The sequence below is a fragment of the Juglans microcarpa x Juglans regia genome, chromosome 4D, assembly GCF_004785595.1.
Source record: "Juglans microcarpa x Juglans regia isolate MS1-56 chromosome 4D, Jm3101_v1.0, whole genome shotgun sequence".
NCBI classification, from domain to species: domain Eukaryota; kingdom Viridiplantae; phylum Streptophyta; class Magnoliopsida; order Fagales; family Juglandaceae; genus Juglans; species Juglans microcarpa x Juglans regia.
The window spans coordinates 33,252,975-33,276,271 of NC_054600.1; the positions used below are offsets into that span (position 1 = coordinate 33,252,975).

The 23,297-nt window shown below is 36.9% G+C and overlaps 3 protein-coding genes across 9 annotated transcripts; 2 read left to right on the forward strand and 1 right to left on the reverse strand.

The window, feature by feature from the left end:
• LOC121261219 (ribonuclease H2 subunit B) lies at positions 1 to 6,202 on the forward strand. The gene is made up of 12 exons (XM_041163464.1): positions 1 to 94; positions 305 to 345; positions 651 to 730; positions 1,670 to 1,729; positions 2,008 to 2,109; positions 2,835 to 2,911; positions 3,210 to 3,333; positions 3,860 to 3,924; positions 4,191 to 4,260; positions 4,879 to 4,954; positions 5,075 to 5,168; positions 5,795 to 6,202. The coding sequence occupies exons 3-12, from the start codon at positions 682 to 684 to the stop codon at positions 5,912 to 5,914; spliced, it is 837 nt and encodes a 278-aa protein (XP_041019398.1). The 5' UTR covers positions 1 to 94; positions 305 to 345; positions 651 to 681; the 3' UTR covers positions 5,915 to 6,202.
• Positions 6,203 to 7,200: 998 nt separating this feature from the next.
• Positions 7,201 to 12,029, forward strand: LOC121261216 (U-box domain-containing protein 52-like). 4 transcript variants are annotated; one of them, XM_041163458.1, is made up of 10 exons: positions 7,201 to 7,961; positions 8,153 to 8,262; positions 8,438 to 8,559; positions 8,898 to 9,136; positions 9,266 to 9,326; positions 9,461 to 9,773; positions 10,115 to 10,216; positions 10,295 to 10,723; positions 10,841 to 11,599; positions 11,894 to 12,029. In XM_041163458.1, the coding sequence occupies exons 1-10, from the start codon at positions 7,763 to 7,765 to the stop codon at positions 11,987 to 11,989; spliced, it is 2,430 nt and encodes an 809-aa protein (XP_041019392.1). In that variant the 5' UTR covers positions 7,201 to 7,762; the 3' UTR covers positions 11,990 to 12,029. The 4 variants fall into 4 exon arrangements, with proteins under 4 accessions (XP_041019392.1, XP_041019393.1, XP_041019394.1 ...); XM_041163459.1 differs by having other exon boundaries at positions 8,901 to 9,136; XM_041163460.1 differs by having other exon boundaries at positions 7,820 to 7,961; positions 8,449 to 8,559.
• LOC121261217 (RNA-binding protein 208-like) lies at positions 10,712 to 22,622 on the reverse strand. Of its 4 annotated transcripts, XR_005939849.1 has the most exons (16): positions 22,438 to 22,622; positions 22,082 to 22,211; positions 20,624 to 20,685; positions 20,144 to 20,246; positions 18,801 to 18,877; positions 18,343 to 18,404; positions 18,151 to 18,238; positions 17,797 to 17,872; positions 17,175 to 17,205; positions 16,949 to 17,068; positions 15,808 to 15,893; positions 14,366 to 14,539; positions 13,332 to 13,540; positions 12,499 to 12,570; positions 11,333 to 11,590; positions 10,712 to 11,211 (listed from the first exon to the last, which is right to left on the reverse strand). XR_005939849.1 is itself a non-coding variant. In XM_041163463.1 (14 exons), the coding sequence occupies exons 2-14, from the start codon at positions 22,193 to 22,195 to the stop codon at positions 12,561 to 12,563; spliced, it is 1,212 nt and encodes a 403-aa protein (XP_041019397.1). In that variant the 5' UTR covers positions 22,196 to 22,211; positions 22,438 to 22,622; the 3' UTR covers positions 10,712 to 12,560. The 4 variants fall into 4 exon arrangements, 2 of the variants coding, with proteins under 2 accessions (XP_041019397.1, XP_041019396.1); XR_005939848.1 differs by having other exon boundaries at positions 10,712 to 11,590; XM_041163463.1 differs by having other exon boundaries at positions 10,712 to 12,570.
• Positions 22,623 to 23,297: the final 675 nt, after the last annotated feature.

Genomic DNA, 23,297 nt, shown 5'->3' on the forward strand with positions numbered 1-23,297 from the left:
TCCGCCCAAAAATCACCTTCAACTTAGCCCACCCTTGCAAATTTGCAATTGCAATATGGCAAAGCCGCAAAAGTGGGTGTCCTCATTTGTAAAGGCAAGCTCTCTGTCTCTCTCCCTCGCGCGCGCTCGCGCTCCATCTCCGACTTTCTCAACTTTATAAGTCCCACACTTTTCATTCCGTCTCCCAGTCTCTCTGACTCTCAGTTTCGAATAATCACTTATACTCTCCAAACGAAAGAAGGGGAATACCTGTTCGAGCACATTTTCCGTCTAATTTCGAGCATTTTTCTCTCTCTTTCCCCAGGGGTTGCTTAAAGGTCAACAAGACTACGGCTTTATCCACTGGTATGTTTGCTGCCAAGCTGGAATGAAATGTATCACTTATCTCCCTTCGGATTTTTCGGGATTTTTTTTTTCACTCATTAAGGAAAGCATATATCCTTTAGGTCTGATGAGTACGTTTCTTTTTTTTGGGTTGAGTAGTGTCAGGGCGTAACTGCCGTGCAATCTCTTAGAAAAAAGAGGTCTATTATTAAAAAAAAATATTATTTTTTTCACGTGGTATGTATTTACTCAATTTTTTCAAAGAAATTGCGCGGCCCGTTCTCCACAACTGCAGCCGAATAACTATTTGTTTGGGTGTCCTATAGGATTGCAAAGCTTGCTGTATACTAAATTTCCATGGCTTGGTGGGAAGGTGTTAAGGAATGTCGTCTCCTTATTGCATCTGGTAATTAATTACCCAATCACTGGATTCCGTAGTCAAGGATTTTGTTACTTTTTTCTACCTTAAATTTGTTGAACATAAACTGGATCAATGTGAGTTGCATACATGATTATTTAATTCAACACGTGGCATTATTGATTTGAAAGTGATCTTATTTGTTGATTAGCTTCTAGCCTGGTTATAAATAGAGGATATGACATGAAATGCAAGTATCTAATATAGATGTGCACGATTAGCATTTCTGAAATGGTGGCAACAAGACCTTTTAATATCACGATATGACTCATGACATTTTTTATTATTTATCAGACACTTATAGACAACAGATAATTTTTTTAATGGGTAATCAAAGATTTTATCACAAACACCAAAGGCATAGCCTAAGTACACAGTTAGTATATAAGAGGAATACCTAATAAGATATAAGACAATCGATAATGGATATGGTACATTGATGTACAATGCAGTAATTCTGTTTGATGTATATAACTTGTCAGCCTGGTTTGGTATATGGCTGAAGGGTAGAAGCATTTGTGTAGCACCAAATAGGTTATGTGCGTTAACCGACAATGAACTGCTACAGATCTAGTCAAAGCTGCTCTCCTCTCTCTATGGTCTGGGGTGCGGGGTAGTAGCTGCTGAGTGATTTACATATATGTATACCATTTGCTTGGATTTTAGAGAATTTTAAGCTCACAAATTGAATGATGGGAAAAATTCATTCTTTTATATGTATTTCTAAGCATTTCATTTCTTAAAAGACTTAAATCATCATAGAGAAGGCAGTCATAAAAATTGAGGGTGTTTTTTGTAATCTTTATCCTTATGATAAACTCATTCTTTTCGTTATCTTTTACTTCCTTGCATGGTTAATTTTTTATTACATGCTATAATTTATGCTTAAATTCAAGTATTCTGGCATTTTTGGATGTATCCTTGTAGATCCTGGGGCAACAGGAAATGGTGTTGGAAGATTTTTATCGCTACGCCATCCAAAGTCAGGTTATGTACAAGAATACTCTTTACATGTTTTCTCTGTTTGTTAATTTTAGATCCTTGAGGACTTGGAGTATGCTTGTTGTTGAAGAGACAAGATACATAGCCAAATACTCTCTTTGGTTGGTTGTATAATTTTTAGTGACATCACCTGGTGTCAAGTTTGGGTTATATTTATAGTTATTTCTTCTTGAAATTTTTTTAAGTTAAATTATCCAAAAGTGGTTAATATCTCATGTATGTGCTAAGATGTCTCAATTTTATTCTTTTCTCTAATTGGACAGGAAAGACTGCTTGCTATCTCTTCGTCAACGGGTTGCTTCAAGAACTTCATTGGTTTAAGCAATCCTATGGATCTTGGTTTGTGGGGGATTATGTTTGTGAAGGTAGATGCAATATTTGTATGGTTAGAGTCCAAAATCTACTTTTAAGAAATTTCAATCTTTAGAGCCAATGCATTTGTGATATCAAGTACATTTTGTGTCAGTTCTCTTTACCCTTTGCATCTTCATCTTTTCAAAGCATCTACTATTGTAGGTCATTATTTACATTAAATAATTACTTTTTCATTTTCTTTTCTTCCTCATTACTGTTAAAAGCACCAGGTGCACTTTGTCAAATCAATGCATGCGTTTTTGAAATACATGTCATTTGATTTTGGTACTTCAGGTCTGGTAGTTAGGCACATGCTACCATTCTTGATCTTTTTTTGAATCCTTGGTGACCACAAGGCGTACACTAAACTGTTAAGTTACCAAACACCTAAAATTGAGATCAATGCTCTGTTTTTTTGGGCTTTAACAACACTGTTCTTTCTCTTGACATGTTTTTTTTTTTTTTTTTTCCAGTCTCGTGTTTGTACAAGTTCAAGCAATGGTATATTTTTTCCTGTTAACCTGATATTTTCCATGGCTTTGATCCAAACAATTAACTCTACTACTTCTGTCCATTGTACTCTAGTTCTCTGATGCATTTCATGGCTCTACCATTGAATTTTTATGTTTTGTCTTGAATCACCATGAAACTTCTGATGGATGTATTTGATTTGAATTGCACTTGTTTCTCTTCCCACTAATTCTCAGTAATTGTATCACTTCTTTTCCTCATATAGATGGCCGCCTATATACTGCAACTCCAGTTGATCCTGTTTTCATTATGCTTCCCATTTTTGAGGAAGCTAGAATGAAGGTATATTTATAGTTTGCAGTGCTTAATCACACTATCTGGATCAGCACACAAATCCTGTTCTGCTACTTTTCCCATTTTAATTATAAATCAACCAGTATATACTGTTCGCTTTGTAAGATGTGTCTTTAATTCCTCAATGCTGTTACTATATATACAATATATGTAATTTTTTTCCCAATTATAATGTGTCAGTGTAATGTTTTCTAGTCTCGGCATCTGCTGCTGAATGTCAACCTTTTGTTTTGATTATTTCTTTTTTAACCTTACTGGCGGCAGCGCTTTTTTAAAATGATTGCAGAAGGAAGATGATCCCGGGAAGTTCAGGCAATTAGATGAGATAATCTTCATTCATGACTATCCTGGCTATCAACATTTACTGTCCATTGCAGAGAATTCAATGCAAGTAGTTTGTGAAATCAAAGGTGGCCATCTACCTGCACCATTTTATTTTATTCCATACTTACTTTTCCAATGTAAATCGTAGTCAGAGGCTTGATAGAGTATATCAGCTTAAAATGTTTTTCTATCTGATGGTTAAAAATCCTTTTATTTTTATGCTTGTAGTATGGCATACAATTAAGTGGTTTTGAACCATCTTTATTCTCTTCATTTGACACTTACTGTTACTGGCATGAAATCAGTTGATTGATAGGATCCTGAAAATTGTATATGTTCTGTTCTTGGAATGAGAAGAGAAAGCTGGCCTGAGTGATGAGATATACTTCATGGGAACCTTAAGAAGCTAAAGATATGGTTATTAACCCTTGTTAACCATTCTACAGTTTTCAGTTATCAGTAATAATTTAAGGCCCCAATCCGATCTAATATGTGAGGAACTCTTTTATAGCTAGACTTTTGTGCGATTTTCTTGATACAACAGCTTGAGTAATCAAATACTGTTCCTCCTCCTCTCTCTCTCTCTCTCTCTCTCTCTCTCTGTGTGTGCAGAAATTGGATCGTCAAAGTTCTTTAGGCTTGATGACTCAAAGGTTCTAGCATGGTTATATCACAAGGTACTTAATTTTACTTTATGGGGATGTATGAGATTGGAATAGCCAATCTTCCTTTTTTTTAGTAAGGGTTTGGGTAAGGTAAGAGACTCACAAACACTGTTAGGTAAGGTAAGAGACTCACAAACACTGTTATGAACATCCAATGGACCTTTCTTTGAGCCTTATCGACTATTGAGCAGAAGCTATTAAATAGCTCATATTCATTTAAGATAATGGTACTTGTAATGTTTTTCCCCCATCAGATAATGTTGTGAGTCTAATTGCAGGTATGTGAGCTAAAAGAGACACTTTCGGTATTGGACAAAAACTATGCTGCACGACAAGAGAAGGATACGTGTATGTTTATAATTAAAATTCTTTATAACCTTTTCATTTTGCGATTTTGCTAGTTAAATCCAAATGCCTTTTTTTAAATGCCTGTGTGACTGATGCTTCCGAAAATATTCTTTATTTTTTTAAATGTCTATTAATTAAAAAACTTTGCAGAGGTATGGCCCAGGTTGAACTCACTCAATTACTTAATTTTCTTTCCATACGAAAGAATCTGTTACAGGAGCAAACTTATGATTATTATTACTGCTTGTGTGATAATTTGTACATACAAGAAAAAGTGGTAAAGGGGGTGGATGGTGGTTAAGTGCTATGCAAATATAAGGTCAGTTTTGCATTGAAGTTAGTGGCTTGGGTTGGTGTTGAAATTGCTCTTTGGACCGGGAGTAATTAAGCCATGCAGATGATCTTGTTCTTGTGTTCTGTTTTGTGTGTATATGAATCTGTGTGTTTTCCTTCTTGGAACTGAGTAAATGTGATTAGAAATTTTGGTTTGCATCTAGTTAGGTACTTTTTTCTATGAATATAATTTCTTGAGTACCTATGTCAACTTGCGATGTGCATGCTATATCTTGGGATGAAGTCATAGTTTTCTCTTCATTAAATCCCCTTCTATTAGTGCAGTAGCTGATGCAGTTTCAATATTGGGGGAGTATGTGAAGGATGAGCCTTGGTTGAATCTCCTGTGTAACCATCTGAAGTATTCCCTTATCTAATCTTTCCCATTCGACAAATTGAAACTCCACTACCTCTTACTACGGTTAGATTGGGTTTCTTTTATATGCTTTAACCCAGCCTAGATTACTGAATGTGTCTGCAGGTTAAATTCAGTTGAGGCAACTAAAGAAGCTCTAGAGGTTGAGAACCTATCACCTGCTTCAGGAAGCCACCCAGTTTTTCAGAGCAACTTACTGGTAGGAACTGTCAGATATTATGCCACTTTGGTGTAGAAATTTGAGAGAACTTATTGGTTGCACATTTTTTAGTTGTATTAGTTAGAATCTCAAGTCATAATCAGCTAACTTTCAATGCTTGTTATGTCAATTGTGTAAAGCCTCTGCAACTTCGTTTTTAATTAGTTTTTGCAAAGGTGCCAGCAAACACAGCTTGTAATTTCTCTTGGTATTGTGCCGGAGACTTTGGATTGAACTATGCCTTCACTATGTTGTAGCTTTTAGGTAGCAAGAAAACTATCCCGTGTATAGTCCAGCCATTGGATCAAAAGCGAACAAATAAAAAGAAAGAAAGAAGTTTATGTGGGAAGGGTATTATTTATGTACTTGCCTGTCTTTTGTTTTTAATCAAGTATTTTATCTATTTTAGCTTTTGACTATGGAATAAAATTTTCTTGGAGTGGTTTTTTTCAAGAATGGTGTTAAAAGCAAAATGGTTGAACACAAGAAATGAAAAATAGCATCGGATTGCGTAGTTTTTTTTTGTCACACTGGATGCAGAAAAGATGCAGGGACTGCCTAGAGTGATTTTGTGATATGACTTTTCAATTGTTCGGAATGGTCTTTTATAATGCCCTTTTTATCAGGGAAAGGGGAGTGACCAAAAGAGCACAAAAACTGGAAAGCCAGCTAAAAAGGCGAAAGTGGAGACAGAATCCAGGAACATCAAAGAAATGTTTTCCAGGGCGTCACGAAGGAGAAACTGAATCTCTGAAACCTAACACAAAGGAGTAAATTCTTGTCACTATGATCAAACTGCCCTCGGAATACAATCATTGGCTGGCTCTGGCGCATTGGCTTTTGACTCCCATGCTTTGTAACAATATTTTTTTAAGGTAATTCCGTTACTTGCGAGACGTAGTTTTGGCATATGCGAAGTTATTTACCTTGTTAATTTATCCTAAAGCACTGTGATGCCACACAAAATATAACTGTTTGGATTGGGATATATGGCGTCAGCCCGGTTACTTATAAAACTAGAGCGTTTTCAGCCCTTCGATTGTACTATAAACTGTACATTGCCGGTTGCCCACGGATGGGCAATTGTCCTTGACTAGCAAACAAATCCATGTTTTTTGTTCATACCGATGTTGCAAGTTGACATGCTCTCAAGTCCAAGAAACCTTTTATGCTCTTCTTAATTTAATGTTTATATTCTGTAAATTTATAGTGCTTTCGACCTCCTGGGTTTGGAGGGGAGCACGTTGTTTGCAAGAGAAGAGTTCAGATTAGCAGTGAAAAACATTGGCTATGAAATAAAACTGAACATTTAAGGCATTAAAAGTCAATTACTGGAAACTAGATAGCAAGCTTTTGTGCACAAAAGTGGATCGTTCATAGAACTGGGATGATAAAATTACATAACTTGTTGAACTTGAACGTAAACCATAGTTAAAAAAAAAAAGGCTTTATAAATGGTCGAACTCTAGAGCTCTTCCTATAAAGCAGGAGAACCAAGCGACTAACCCTAATGGATGAAGATTTGGAAGTGTGGCCAATGAAATTTTAATGTTTGTTATTAAAAAAATAACACTATCGCTGCGAATAATCTATTTTGATTAAGTATAATGTTAGTATATTCTCTCATTTTGACCGTTCATGCATTTAAATTTTTTTTTTTAAAAAAGTGTTTGCTTACTGATTAAGCAAGTGACTATTAGTGTATTGATATTTTTTTATTTTTTAAAAATATTTAAACACGTTTAAAAAATGTTTGCAAAAAGAATAAAACAAAAAGAAAAGAACAATTTGTACTAGGGTACATCAAGTGGACAAATTGAGGAGCATACTTTAGACATAAAGAGATTACACACAAAAAAACTTACAAATTGATGTGACTTGATATAATACGTCCGTTTGTAAAATTATTTTTATTGTAAAGTAAATCTAACAGATTTTATAAAATTATATCAGTCTGTAAATTTATTTTTATGTAATTTTATTGTTATCTTGCACTACCCTTTTGTTTAATAATGAGTAATTCTAAGACAGGGAAAGGAAGAGGTTCGAGAAAGCCCTCGAAGCGTTTTCGACCTCCGTTTTATGAGGGATTGAGCCTCGAGACGACGACGAATTGGACAGCATCTGAAATTTCAACGTAAGATAGACTAGAAAGGTCAACAATTAGCCGCTAATGACGGTCTCTCGTGCAACTGAGAGAGAGAGATTTTTGTGGATTGATTCGTTTGAAAAGATCAAATTAGCTAAAAGAACCCAACTGCTAATTTAGGGAGACTGAGAAAAACAGAACTCATGTCAAATTGAAAGTCTTCTTTGTCTCTCCTGTCGTGGAACTTGGAGGGAGACCAGGAGATCCAAAACGTACAGAGAACCCATCTTTTTTACCGGATCGTTTAGAGGCTCTCGAGAATTTCTGGTGACAGAAAAACATATAGAAGTTCCGAGGTGATGATCTCTTAGATTGTCGCGAAAAGAAAGGTCGTACAGCAAGAAGATCCAATCTTGACTTTTCTTATTGGGGTTTTTCCCTGATCTCTTCCTTTTTGTGTTTTGTTTGAACAAAACATAGTAAAGGGTTCTTAGAGAGAGAGAAGATGTGGTTGGCTAGAAATCAAGTAGAAAAAAGAGGAGGGAGCGGGTTGGTGGCAGTGGCAGTAGACAAAGACAGAGGCAGCCAAAATGCTCTAAAATGGGCTGTTGACAATCTCCTCCAGAGAGGCCAGACCGTCATTCTCGTCCATGTCAAGCTCAAATCGTCTACATGTTCCTCCGCAGCTTCTCTTTCTTCCTCGAGTGAGTATCATTCTTGGAAATGTTTTCTTTTTGGGTCATATCACGAGGAGTCTCATGATCTAATAATTGAGCCAAAGGTGATGGGTTTTCATTTGTCACGAACCGTTTCGGTATAATATGCACGTAGCTAGCTGGGTTACGTTTCTCATGATCACACGATCGCAATGAGTTCATTTTCGTTTGGGGTGCAGGGCTAAGGGCTGGTATTGTTGATGAGAGTTCGCCGGCATGCTACCTCGACCTTGATAAAAAAACCAAAGAAATGCTCCTCCCTTTCCGTTGTTACTGCACGCGTAAAGATGTAGGTCATGATCAGGCCAGATCCAACTGATTTTGCTTCTCTTCTGTTTGGTCGGCCACCTTAATTAAAAGGAAAAAAAAAAAAAACATTATATATAGTACGTACGTACACATGTTCATACGTACATTATTAGCAGCGAAATTCTTACTTTTGATGATTATCTTTTTGACATCAGATACATTGCAGAGATATCGTACTAGAAGACACAGATGTAGCGAGAGCATTGATCGAATATACAAGTCATTCAGCTATTGAGAATTTTGTTGTTGGTTCCTCGTCGAAAACTGGCTTTCTTAAGTACGTACTCTCTCTCTTATCAAGTTGCCCTGCTTGCTGCACCAAAATTTATGAAATTACTCATGATCCTCCGGTACATGATCAACGTCTTTCCTAGCTTTACACGAGTTCAAGAGATCAAGTATCTCTAGAAATCATGCAGTCACGAGTTTTCATTAATTCTCATTCTAATTTTAACAAGGTTACAAGAGTACTGGTAACGTCGTAAAAACACAAAAACGAGATGCCTATAAATTATAGGCCAGGGGAGCATTATATATATATATATATATGAAGATGTGAATGCATGTCTAGCTAGCTATGTTATTCTGAAAATGGTTTTACTTCTGTCTCCTCAGAAGATTCAAGGCAACAGATATTCCTGGCTATGTATCAAAAGGAGCACCAGATTTTTGTAACGTATACGTGATATCCAGAGGAAAGATTCAGTCCATGCGATCTGCCTTGCGTGCTGCACCATCACGGAGGACTCCGACAACCTCTCTACGTTTCCAACTTGCTAAATATCGAGGCAGCATCAAATCAGATACACCGGAGCCACAAGTCTTCCTCCCGGCTACTTCTATTAATATCTACGGTACTTTAATTAAACTCTCTTATTTTCAAGCATATATAATAATTAATATTAATGGTCTTTTTGGCTTTATTTATTTATTTTTTCTGTGCCACTTCTCATAATTGATCATCCCCTGGCCTCCTGTATCAGGAAAGCCACCATTAATTGAGCCAGCGCGTAGATTTCAAGCTGATGAGGTGGACGTAATCAGGTATATATATATATGGGCACTTATATATATACATGATGTGATTCCCCTGGCATATACATCATGTGATTTTGGATCACATGCTGCCAATAATTCAAAAGCTCTAATCTAAGTCTCATTGGAATATTTGCAAGCAGATCACCATTGCCTGGGAGATCAGGCATAAGTGGGAAATCATATGGGGAAGTCCATTTGTCTGATACTGATATATCCTTTGTTAGCTCTGAGAGGCCCAGCGTCGACCGTATGTTTCCTTCATTCTATGACCACCTGGAGAGAGACCTCATCACCCCCTCACGGATGTCATGTGTCTCGGAAACAGATGACATCAACCAGACATATGATTCATCTGAGCAGTTCGAACGGAGCTCACTAGATGTCGTTTCTCCACTGGATTTGTCACCAATCTCGCCGGATAGTGATAGGCTATCAAATGCATCTCAGTCAGTGGTAAGAACCATGCAAGTACTCGGCTCATTAATTAATTTGGACTTTAATTAGATAGCAGTTCCCACATGATTATGTGGCATGGATATGATGCATGTATATTATTCTCAAACCCGATACATGCGATAAATTTGAAGAAATTGGAAGATGTTGTGTTCAATTTGTTTAAGCACAATTTAAAATTTTCAAAAGCTAGCTTCCTATATATGTAGATCAGATTTTTTTTATTGTAGTTGGGACTTCAGAAACATCTCTATCATGAATATTGTAACTCATGTACAGTTACATGAAACTTGAAGAAAGAGTGCAAGATGAATAACCTTGTATGGAAAAAAATAATACAGGAAGAAGTGGAGGCTGAAATGAGGAGGCTGAAGTTAGAACTCAAGCAGACAATGGAAATGTACAGTACTGCCTGCAAAGAAGCACTCACAGCAAAACAAATGGTAGGTGAAATTAAACCTACTTTATGCCTTGTAATTTCTATAAACTCCGAGCAGGCACTGATACGATATACATAACAGGCAGTAGAGTTGCAGCGTTGGAAATTAGAGGAAGAACGAAGATTGGAAGATGCACGATTGGCTGAGGAAGCTGCATTAGCTATTGCAGCAAAGGAGAAGGCCAAGTCCAGGGCTGCCATTGAGGCTGCTGGGGCAGCCAAGAGGATAGCAGAACTAGAAGCGAAAAAAAGAATCCATGCGGAGATGAAAGCGTTGCGAGAAACAGAAGAGAAGAAAAAGGCATTTGATGCTTTAGCACAATCAGACGATCGGTGTAGGAGGTACACAATCGAGGATATCGAAATTGCCACAGATTTCTTTGCAATATCCCGCAAGATTGGGGAAGGGGGTTATGGACCTGTATACAAGGGTTATCTGGACCATACACCTGCTGCAATTAAGGTTCTTCGCCCAGATGCAGCTCAAGGAAGGTCACAGTTTCAAAAAGAGGTATACTGAAAATAGAAGTACTTGTCTACACAAGCATCAAATCAAAAAATTATGCTTGAAAGTTTAGTTAAGTATTTAGAAATAGTTTCGTTATGACTCACTAACAACCATTCTCAGGTTGAGGTATTGAGTTGCATACGACATCCGAACATGGTTCTTCTACTAGGAGCCTGCCCCGAGTATGGTTGTTTGGTGTATGAGTTCATGGCTAATGGGAGTTTGGAGGACCGCCTCTTCTGCCGGGGTAACACTCCACCTCTTTCTTGGCAGCTTAGATTTAGAATTGCCGCCGAAGTAGGTACTGGCTTGTTGTTCCTTCACCAGACCAAACCAGAGCCACTAGTGCACCGTGACCTGAAACCAGCCAACATCTTACTTGATTGCAACTATGTTAGCAAGATTAGTGATGTCGGCTTGGCCAGGTTAGTACCCCCATCTGTGGTCGATAACGTGACACAGTATCGAATGACATCCACAGCAGGCACATTCTGCTATATAGATCCAGAATATCAGCAAACAGGCATGCTTGGAGTGAAGTCTGATATATATTCCCTTGGAATCATGTTTCTACAAATGATAACAGCCAGGCCGCCGATGGGCTTGACTCACCATGTTGAAAGGGCTATCGAAAAAGGGACTTTTAGTCAGATGTTGGATCCAACCGTGCTTGATTGGCCAATTGAAGAGGCTTTGTGCTTTGCCAAGCTGGCACTAAAGTGTGCAGAGTTGAGGCGAAAGGATAGACCAGATCTTGGCAAGGAAATCTTGCCAGAACTAAACAGATTGAGAGAACTTGCTGAGGAAACCATGCACCACACTTTGATAAATGGCAGTCCAGCCTCCTCACCAGGCCACAGCCAAGTTTCCCTGCAGCTAGTAAGTTTGTGTTTGCTTGACAATATAATCTAATGATTAAATTCATCCATTTTTTGGACAATTACTAACTCGATGAGGATTCAGAGCGATGGTCCTAAATTCAACTTTTGACTCCATGATTTACTCTATTTTAGTTAAATATTTCGAGGTCAATTTCTTTTTCATAAACCATAAAATATTCCAATTTCATTGTCATTTCCTGTAACGGTTCATTTAGGATTCACATACTGCTTGTTTGACTTCTACCTCACGATGAAAGGCCTAATCAGAAATGTATTGATTGACACTTTGCAGGAGGGGGATCTTCCACCTGCACTTTCTGGAGAAAGTTCCATCATCTCCCTTACGAGTAAAGATCAAGTTCTGAGGAAAAAAATTGGTTTAAAATGATCGTGCCAACTGTTGGAGGTAAAAGCTGATGTTCATAGCATCTCTGATTCTCAAAGCCGTGTTTGCAAACTTCGATATCATGTACAGCGAATCAAGATGAAGTTCCAAGTTTCTTAATCAACGTGTACATATATACACATTCCTTCTAGTTCTAGAGAAATATTAAAAAGAAAACAGGCACAAACAAGCACCCACATACTTTAAAGCCTGGTGTTTCATAAGACGTGAATGTGGTTGTCTTGTAATGATTTACGTCTGTGTCATCAGACAGCCGGTAGTCAATGAGGCTGTTCATGAAATCTACTTTTTTGTTTCCTTTCTTGAAAAAAGCAACACGTCGGTATACTAAATTCCGGAGCAAAAATACTCTAAAATACTATTTAAGGTAGAGTTCGTTACGAAGAACAATAACTTCTCAATCTTTAGCATTATATTATTATATTTTTATACTGAGACACCAAGAACCAATATGTTATCGGAAAAACGACCGAGTGTTGGAGAGGCAGAACCTGATGTTGACAGCTCAGAATCTTTAGTGCTTTACAAGGTCTGTCCTGAACAGATCCATTATCTAGTACACAGTTTTGTCGCCGACTGCAAGTGTAAAGGAAAGTATAAAGGACTGGCTCATTGTAACAAATGGAGAAAGCCTTAAGCGATATGGGTAGAATCTAGCTAATTAATATACAATTAGTTTCATAACTCCATTTGAGCGATACCGGGAGCTTGGAAAGTTGAAAACTTTGTGAAGTTTTTGAGCAAGAAAGCCTGACAATTTATTACGAAGAGATTACTTGGTCATACTTGAAAGTCTTATTTCAAGAAGACAGCTATTTCCTGCAAATTATGCCGCAATCGAGTAATGAAGCTCAATTCACTTTCCTTTCCTACAAATAATCCAGAATATAATATTTCAATTAAAAATATTTCAATGAACATAATCTTTGCGCCCCAAATTCGATTAAAAAAAGTTACCGCCAAAGACAATACAATTATCTAACCATGATCTTAACTTAAACACATCAAAAGCACCATAAATCAGTGTACCATGATTTTTTTTTTTTTTTTTTTGGGGGGGGAGTGGTTCCAAAATCCGACCCCTTACAAAGCGAAGCAAACCTAATCTGACGAAATACAGCATAAGAGACCAAAACTTTTAAGTAATTGAATACTAACTTGCATCTCAACCGTAAAGCTTAAAGTTAATAAAGAGACATACTGACCAGGACAAAGCAGAAAATTATTTGTTATTAACCCTACCCAGACAAGCGGGCAGAATTCCCATGGAAACACCCACTACCGATAATACATGAGCTGTTGGGCCGATGAATTATTAGGATATCCATCATACATGGCTTGCGATCCCCCAGAGCTCAACCCCATGGAAGCAGCAGCCTGACTCAAGGCAAGTTGCCGCTGATAAGCCAACAACTCAGCTGGTGAATAGCCTGGGTTCATGCTTGCAGTCGGAAGGATCTGATATGGTTGAGTTGGAGGAGGTAATGGATTTGAAGCTGTCCCAGGAGGAGTTGGCTTGCTACCCCACGAGCACTGCATTCACGAATGCCAAAAAGATGAGACATTTTCTTCAACGGGTAAAAATGCTGCTTAAAATTTACATGAAAATCATTTAACATGGAACACAGTACTGCTTGCTCTTCTGATGATGGCACCATGCCAAGGACCTCCAAGGTCCTACATTCAAACTGATCACTTAAATAGCAAATCTGCAACCCATAAAGAGTTAAATGCCTAGAGGCCCTAGACTAATGCAAAATAGCTGGAGACCTGAAGTGAACAGGAATAACGGACCTGCAGAAATTTTTTGTATAAAATATATATATCCAGTTCCCATTTTATCTTTATTTTTTTTCCTCTCCCTTTTTTGCATAACTCAGGTCCTCAAAAATACAACCATCAGCAAATCAGCAGGTTCTAAATATACTATTTCTGGCAACAATATATATATATATATATATATATATATATATATTCACATTTTGGCCTTTTAGTTGACCAGTCAAAACAAAAGTCTTTCGTGTCTCTCAAGATCAGTAGTGTATAGCATTCATTCAAGGGCATGGAAATCAGACACAGGTGGGGTTCATAACATGCATGACCCAAACAAGGTTCTTTGTGCATATGTGGAAGGGTGGGTGGGTTGTAGTGTGTCTTCATGTACATGCATATAGGAAACCCGTTTGATATTGACTAGCGTCATGCATCCATGGCCCTGCCAAAGGCTTGTTAGCCCATTCCATCTCAGGACAATAAGGATATGCCTTGGAAGTATCCAAGTCACGATATTATTGTTATATTAAGATCAAATAAAGCTGACTGTCAAATTAAAACGACCTCCTCGTAAAGTTTTCTTACCTTCAGGGGCTTCCCACGAATAATCCTCCCATTAGCCATCTGAATGGCCGAGGCTGCTTCCTCATGAGTGTTGTATCTGACAAACCCAAATCCTTTATCCCTCTGGACACGCACTTCCTCTATAACCCCAGCACAAAGACCATGAAACTGACAATGGAGTTCAGCTTGAGTTACCTAAGCACATGATGAAATTGTCAGAGACAAAGTAAATTTCTCGCACTTGACTATGAAGATTATGCCATGGATCCACATTTACAAGATAAAATTAAATAGTGGAAAAACAATCTGTGAAACTGAACAAAAAGATAAATGGAAGTATGATGCACAAATACACATCAAGATGACAAAGAAAGATAATCAAATATATACTTGTTACAACGAATTGGAATGTCAAGAAGTATGGGATCTCATGGTCAAGAGAGCACATGAACTATAACCATTTAAAGAAGGCCAAGATCTAGCTTTGTTCGGAAGACTGATAGGTACAATATTCATTATGAAAGTGCTTTTGCATATGTATACTTCCTGTCTACTTGGGTTTTGCCTATTTACTTGATCAATAAAATTTTATTTTACCTATCAAAAAAAAATATTCGCTACGACAGCGCTTTCGCATGGCTCCACTACCAATGGGGTAGGCTTGGAGCAAACTGCAACATTGGCCATGTGGGAATCGAGAAAAGAGATGTAAGAACCCAACAAGGATTCAGAGCAGGTATATAATTAGTTTTCCGTGTCTCGATGACATACTTCAGTGATTCCATGCATTGTTTAGTAAATTATTAAATTCCAACATGTATAGACATCTGAGGGCTTCCCTGGAAGATGGCACTCTTCTGGGACATTTCAGTCACTCATATTTGTAGAATTCCTTTTCTTTTGTCTGTATTTCTTTCTTAGGATACTAAAAGATTAAATTGCAACATCAGTTACAAGTTGTCAATTTAAAGTTATTAACAAAGGATTTCCCCATATACTTGGGCTATGCCTGTTTCTATTAACAAAATTTGTTTACTGATAAAAAAAAAAGAAGTTACTAACAAAGGATTTATTGATTCTTAGAGACAGAGCTTCGGTGTTTTTTCACAAGAGCTCCAGTGTTATATGCCTAGTGTGATCACTTTGAACCACAGTTCGCTGGGTGCCTTCCTAATTTTTCTTTTCCCTTGAACTTCCTTGTGTTAACTATTTCTTTTCACCTTGGGCTTGAAGTTTGAATGCAAACACAGAAGTATGAATCAATTATTTGCCAAGAAAACCAAGAAAAAAATGGAGCAGGCAAAGCAGTTACAGGGATGTCAAATTCTTGGTGGAGCAGAGATGGTGAAACACAGTTCCCCCAGATGTTACTCATAAAAAATAAAAATAAAAGTTTGCCAGGATGCAGGTAGGGTTGAGCAGAAGGGGATATGAAAGGACAATTCTGTCCATTTCTTAATTACCTCGTGAGAGAGGTTGCCAACATAGACAGTGGTGTATGCCGGATTGTTTTCAGGGGCCTCTTCATTGATATTCTCCGGACCTCCATCTACAAAATAAAGAAAACAGAAGAACTGTCAACATCCAGAATATCCAAGCAATTTATAGCATTCCAAATCTTTTAAGTAGTTCACATACTTTGGAGACACAGGAAATATGTCGAGTTTAAACAGGTCACAAAACAAATTATCATAGCTCTTGTGACAAGCTGACATTAGTGTTTACACTCCTGAAGTGATCACGAGGGTATTGAGCAGAGAAATATGATAGCCATATTAAGGAGATGTGAAGAAGGAAACGTCTTTCTCCACTCAGCCCAATTTTACCCTTGATTGCATGCCAATGCCAATGCCAATGGTCGGGCCAAGTAACTCCTCCCCATAAGAAGTGGGGCGGAGCTTCACAATTGCATGAACTGTATACCCAACAAGAGAGTGTGTGTGTGTGCGTACATGCGTCTCTATATATAGTGCATCCATATTCTTCATTGATCATATATAAAGATTCAAGTATCAATATGCTGCAATTTATTATGCCTTAAAGCATCTCAAGTTGTCAATGGAATGAAATATGAACAAGCCTAAACATTTTTTTTTTATGAGTAAGAAAGATTTTATTAATATGAAAATAGGCATAGCCTAAACATCTCCGAATTCAAAGAATTAGAGTCTGCTGTGTATCATTTTCCTCGTCTACAGTGGACTATCAACCATTTGCGATTTAAACAAACAATAGCAAAATATGCCTCTTGAGATTAGCTTGTCACCGAACAGAGTAACCACATTGGAAACTAGCTAGGAGGCTAGGACTGTGGCCTGTGTCATCAAAGTAATTAACTTTTGGTGAGTGGTTGTATTTAGATTGAGTGGGTACAATTGTCACTTTTTATAAAAGCTAATCATAATTATGCTTCTGATATACACCAGCTTTTGGTTATCGAATTCCCAACATTATGTTGTTATTCCACATTGCATGCATCTGGATATTCCGAGTGAATGTGGTACCCAGAGCCTGAGTCGTCCATAAGCCCTAAGCAGGTGCCTCCATCCTAATTCACCAAGATTCTACAACATGGACTTAACCAAGTAGAAGCTTGCGTGCTACCTGAAGATCCATTAGTAAGTACAACCGCATTTTGGCTGTCATTGATCTGCTTGTCTTCATTAGTACCAGCACCTTTGGCTGCCCAGTTGCATCTTATTTGCCTATTCCCAAGCCATTTACCTACAAGATGGTGGGAAAAACAGATCATACATCCTCGAAAAAATTGAGAACCAGGCTACTTGAAAAAGATAAAAACTAAGCAATGAAGGTCAACAAGATGCCTAACCAGTCAATTCATTGATAGCACTCTGTGCATCCTGCAAAATGATTCCACAAGGCAATTTATCAGTTTGTTTGACTCTACATTTTTATTGTTTTTTCCAGAACTCTTAAAAGAAATTTTGTAATGCTAGTCCCACAGCTGTAGCTGGGCTAATTTGGCTCCCTTTTATTTTTCAAACAAGTAAAGAATAAATGCTAGTTCCACCACCGAGAATGAGCTTACTTCCTTTGTGTTAGAAACCCTCTATGTTTGGATGTCAGCGCAGAACAGTTCTGGTTTTACTAATTATCTTGAATTTATGACTTTTTGTTTTCCTTCTTCTCTTTAGTCAGGTATTCTCTTGTATACTTCTTGTGTACTTGGGTTGCGCCCCTTAGCGCCTATAATATAATAAACTTGAATTACTTATCAGGAAAAAAAAAGATATCCAACAGTCCAACTTTTTTTTAGGAAAAATTATGTTTCTTCATGCATCTTCATGCTCTGTAGTCAACCAAATTTAGACAGCTTTGCATTCTTCAAAAAAAGCTTTTCTTCTTTGAAGAAAGGGGGGGGGGGGGGGGGGGGGGGGGGGGGGGGGGGGGGGGTTAAATATTTTCAGGAACTACTCCTTAATAAGCAATACCTGCTGATTACGAAAAGAAACAAATCCATATCCTTTTGAGCGACCAGTTTTGTGATCCCACATGACCCTTGCATCACTAAAAATGATGAAGAAAAAAGAAGGATCATAAACCAGACATCTAAACGCACACAACATAAATTATAGTGGTTCACACCATGATCAACAGGAAGTACAAGATTCAAGAAACTTAATGATAATGCTTAGAATTTCCCCCATGAACTTCTGGTCATGGACATGTGAAAGCATGAATTTGACTGCGGGCATCAGGAAATCTAGAACATGTGGCCCTTGTTGGTATATGTGCATGAAAAAAAATGTAAGACTAATGAATATTCAAGGCAAGGAGGAACTCACGAACAACTAGGATAGACTGAGAAGCACGCAAATAAAGTCGCATCAGTAACCTCTGCACTCAGATCACCAACAAATACATTGAAATGTCCTGACGATTTTAAAAGCACATTAAACGGGAGCACATATCATTAGGCACTCAAATAAGAACAAAACAAAAAAAGTAACAGAATAAAAATGAAAGCCTAAAGAAACCTGAAGTATCCTCCCTCTGATTACTGGTATATGCCCAATTCACCTTAAGTGCCTGACCATAACTGAAATTGTGCAAAGAAAAAAAGTGAATCCAGTAAATAAATAAATTCCATAAAATCAAATAAAGAGGGAGTTGACCGTCAATGAAAGTGAAAACATTGAGACAATTGTTGAACCACTCAACATGAGGAAAGACTGTTGATTTGAAAATAAAACCACAAACTAGGCAAGAGGAGCATTAAATGGCAAAATCCATACGTGATTACATCGAAATTTAATTACAAAATGTTTAAATTACTAAGTGATGAGAAATTCACTAATATAATAGATTTTTTTAAAGTAAAAAAAAAAAAAAAATGAATCCCCTCCCTCCCAGTTGTGGCCTAACAAAATGCACACATAAAATTCCAAAGAGCACCAGAATGGCCACAGTTGATATCTTATAAGCGAATGCTTACAGTTGGCGGCCATGCAAATTCATTATTGCAAGGGCTGCAGATGTCCGGTCAAGGTAGTCCACAAAACCATATGATGACTGCAGTAAGAATGAATCAACCCATCAAATTAAGAAAAATAATGAGAACGTACAGTGCACAAACAATGAAAAATATGAGTAAACGAATTCCAGCAAATGCATGTGCTGATGTCATACAATGTGATACCCACCGAGCACAGCTGCTAGATGGCAGAGCACCCAACCCTTAGAAACAATGTTTGCGTTTTGGTTTTTTTTTTTTTTTTTTTGGGGCCCTTTTTTTTAAGGGTGGGCAAGGTGGTAGTTGACCAGATTTTATTTTTTAATTCATCACTCAAGTTGATCTAGAGCACCACAGATTCTGTAAAGATGGGTCATTTTCTTAGGAATTTACTGTTGGAAAAATTCATGCTCCACTATTTCAACTCCAGAAATAAACAGCACCAGCTTCAGGTACCATACACAAAGCAAGACCTGAAGGCTTCCACCACCTCATCAATCACAACCTCACCTCAGCTTTCAGGACGTCATATTATCCATCGCTACCTCACCCTCAGCTTTCAGCACAACAGGTTTACTATGTCGTCATCTTCAGCCAAAAAGCTTGAAAATACAACAGTAAGAAGATGAACAGATAGTGAGTTAGAATTTTGCCTACCTTCACAGGGGATTTTTATTTTTTTAAAAAAATAAGTGTTTGTATATGTTTTTTTTTTACAAGGAAGAAGTTATATTAATCCACATAAAAAGGCAATGCCCAAGTACATGGGAAGTGTACAAGAAAAAACCTAATTACAAACTACGTGCTACGGAAAGTAGCATAAAAGTCATTAAAATTCCTCCCATTCAATACAATAGAAGAAGCCCAAAGCAACAAAGTGTGATAGAAAAAGGCCCTAAAACTATCCGGAGAGCGTTCTCTATTTTCAAAACATCGGCCATTTCTTTCATTCCATGTGCACCACATTAAACATAGAGGTACCATCTTCCAAACAGCTGCAATGTTTGTATATGTTAATAGGAAGTTTTCAATGGGCGGGGCATACAGTTGCCAAAAAGACTGCGTCACCAACTTAGTTTATGCACTAATTGCTTGGCATGTCACCTTAGCAAGGCCTCAACGTCTTTACTAAATTGAAAATCTCAGAGTGTAGGGTACCATGGAGAATAGACGTTTACATGAATTATTACTGATAACATAATTGATTAGTTAAAAGAAACTAAAGAAACTAATTTCCACTGTGGACGTTATATAATAAAGCTAGTAGAATGAAAAGTAAAAATCAAGTGATGATGCAACAAAAAAACCTGAGTACTAAACCGAACCTTATCCTTTCTGATGAGCTTGCATCCTGCAAGAGGACCAGCAGTCTGGAAAACTTCCACAAGAAGCTTCTCTGTGACATTTACATGAATATTTCCTACATAACTGATCATCAAGCTATCAGACCAGTAATTGTATAAAATAAAAAAAACGAAATTAAACAACATCTTAGGTAAGCTAGTGCAAACCACACCAGCTCACACATCTGATACCACGAATTTGATTCTTAAAAAGCAACTTGTAAAAAGTAATTTTGTCTAACAAACAAATCCTGACCACTCCATTCACAATATTTTTTTTCACATGTCATGCAATCTTATTTTTTTTTAACAGTACATGTTATGCAATCTTGTATCCTATAGATGTCACATTGAAAAATGCTTACAGAAACTAAGCAAACTAAGAAACAGAGAGCCAGCGCTGAAAGAAAGAAGGGGGGGGGGGGGGGGGGACAAAGAAAGGAACTGTTGCACAGCACTCACACACTGCAGCATGTAGACGAGTCAAAGCCAGGGGGCAGATTCCCACCAGGGATGGGCTCCATCTGCAAAATTAAAATTAAAAGGAAAAATGAACAAAATAAAGCTTAGCAGTTCCAAGATGATGTCCTAGATAAAATTAAACAACGATACCAAAGAAAACAGAAGCACCTAACAGAACTCTACAAGCCCGGTATAAATCTAACCTGTGTAACTTTTTCATAAATTCTGAAAAAAAGAAATAAAACATTTTATTTATAGATGCCTTGGGTAGCGCATATTCAACAATTGGGAATTCCCTCAAGGAGGAAAAAAGGGAATATAATCAAGAACTAGAATTCCGCAATTAAAGCATAGGAGAAACACAAACAAAATGTTCAAGAAGCAATCATGCCCAATATAGATAGTTGATGCATTAATAATAATGTCAACTGGTAGAATATTCAAAATAAAATCATGAGTGAAATAAATGTATATAAACAAGTCTGAAGAAAATTTTGTTTGAGTTTTATCAAAAGAAAAAATTAAATGAAATTTTCCAAAAAGCTTTCAAGGAATATAAGCCTTGACTAGTTTATCTCTAAAATACCACAAATTCAAACCAAGAATACATTTCCACTGTCCTTGTCCCTCCTTTCCTCCAAATAAGAATAAATTTAGAAAACAAACGAAAAGGTGAAAAAAAATCTATTCAATGTACAAACATTTCTAAAAAAATATACAAAAAAAAAGAAAATTCTATCTAAAACATCATTAAAGAATTTATAAAAAATCCCAAAAAATAGATGACAATGAAAATAAATTTCTAAAAGCGAGAAGGCAATGTTGCGAAGTGGGGACACCACCAGAAAAGTTAATCAGATGAAATATTTTAGCTAATATATCCTTCAAATTCATGCAGTTTCAGTCGTATAATTACCTTTGAGAAATAAATAGGAATGACTTCACTATTCCAAGGCATTCCAAATTATGGTGTCAGGTTTTCATAACATTTTAAGCACATTGCACACCAAAATTTACCATAACTGGGTAGAACTAAACGCAACATTGGATTGGATATTAATATTGTGATGCCCGAGAATTGTAAAAAAGTATGATATAGGATGGGTGAACTGTGAAGGCATTGTGTGGGTACCAAGTCTCTTTTTGGTTATGTACTTACTCTCAGGGCCAGAGGCTCCAAATATAAGAATACATGTTAGATCCCCCAACCCAGATCCAAAGAAACCAGGTTTTATTTGAGATCGATGCTCCAATTGTAACTTCAACTACTCCTTTCGGGACGTAGTATCCTTGATCGTGGCATTAATGATATCAAGTAAAGACGTGAAATGCCAAATGATACACACTAAAAACACCAAAAGCAAAATTCCCTATCGTAAAACATATACATGGAGCATAAAGGTGATAGAAGGTAAAAAAAGACACGCATTGATAATATATATCATGATATATACACACCTGAGACATAGCAGCGGCGATGACGCCAGGGTGGTACATCTGAGGCTGCTGAAGAAGGGCTTGCTGAATTAGGGCTTGCTGTTGTTGTTGCTGAAGCTTCAGCCTCTGTTGCATATTCCTCTCTCTCCCTGTGTATTTTGTTCCCAACAAACAGTTAGATAGATCACAACTTTCAAGACGATAACGTTATTATGATTCCCTCCGTTTGTTTCCGAAACAAAACGCAGGAAAGCGTTCGAGCAAGAATTACGATTCCAAGAACTCTGCAATCTCTTTTCATTCCTTGTTTCCTTTTGTCGAGAGGATTTTTCAGTATTATTATTAATTAATATTGAAAGTCGAAGAAGGAAGAGAACCTGGAGAGCTGGTCGACGAGAAGTGAGTACTCCGTTTCTCGAACTTTGACGTTGTAACTCGTTTTCTTCGTACAGGGTTCCGTCTTTGTATTTTGTAACGTAGTTTATCGGAGCATCTCCAGACGGGGAAGGCGCTCTCTCTTCGGGTTGTTTGAGGTTTTTTTTTTATTTTTGTTTTGCTTTTCAAATTAAAATAAATATAGATAAAAGTTACCATTAAAAGAATTCATTTTATACGTATGATGTGGTATCATCTAGATCATATATCTCTCTAAGTGAATATTAAAAATAATTAACTAGAAGTAGTTATATAGTAAATATAAAATGTGTACTACTATAATAACTTCTCTCTAATATTTACTCTTCAAATTATATTGAGACGAAACAATAATAAAGTTAGAGAGGCCCGCACACTTCACAGGATATTTTTTCTTTTCACTCAGCACATGAGATGTGCTGTGAGTATATACTGATGTAAATAATTACATAAAATTATAACTTTTTTGCAAATAAAATTAGGAAAAAAAATTAAAAAAGGTTAGGAAAATGCTTTGTCGACCGACAAAGCATACCGATGAAGTGTACCCACTACTGTTTTTTTTTTTTCCTTAAATATTTGTGTGTTTATTTTTAGTATTTAAAAAAAAACATATAAATATGTTTAAAAAAAAAAATCACAATACACCATTCGGTACTCAATTTGGTACCCATAAAGTTATCTCTTTTACAATTATTTTATTTTACAAACGAAAACTAATGAAATTATTTCATTTTATTAAAATAATTTTAATTTTACATAACTATAGAATTATAAAGATAGTAAAAGCATTAGCGGTGTATAATTATTCGAGAAATAATAA

Bases quoted from the DNA above. Each gene is read 5' to 3' on its own strand.
- LOC121261219 (XM_041163464.1), top strand. From the start codon at position 682: ATGGCTTGGTGGGAAGGTGTTAAGGAATGTCGTCTCCTTATTGCATCT. The intron at 1,730-2,007 runs GTTATGTACAAG...CTAATTGGACAG, and splicing joins GCTACGCCATCCAAAGTCAG to GAAAGACTGCTTGCTATCTC. The intron at 3,334-3,859 runs GTGGCCATCTAC...CTGTGTGTGCAG, and splicing joins AGTAGTTTGTGAAATCAAAG to AAATTGGATCGTCAAAGTTC.
- LOC121261216 (XM_041163458.1), top strand. From the start codon at position 7,763: ATGTGGTTGGCTAGAAATCAAGTAGAAAAAAGAGGAGGGAGCGGGTTG. The intron at 9,774-10,114 runs GTAAGAACCATG...AAAATAATACAG, and splicing joins CAAATGCATCTCAGTCAGTG to GAAGAAGTGGAGGCTGAAAT. The intron at 10,217-10,294 runs GTAGGTGAAATT...TATACATAACAG, and splicing joins CACTCACAGCAAAACAAATG to GCAGTAGAGTTGCAGCGTTG.
- LOC121261217 (XM_041163462.1), bottom strand. From the start codon at position 22,195: ATGCAACAGAGGCTGAAGCTTCAGCAACAACAACAGCAAGCCCTAATT. The intron at 18,878-20,143 runs GTTCGGTTTAGT...TTCTTACTGCAG, and splicing joins AGCTCATCAGAAAGGATAAG to TCATCATATGGTTTTGTGGA. The intron at 15,894-16,948 runs GTAGCACGCAAG...TTTATTTTGTAG, and splicing joins ACTTACTAATGGATCTTCAG to ATGGAGGTCCGGAGAATATC.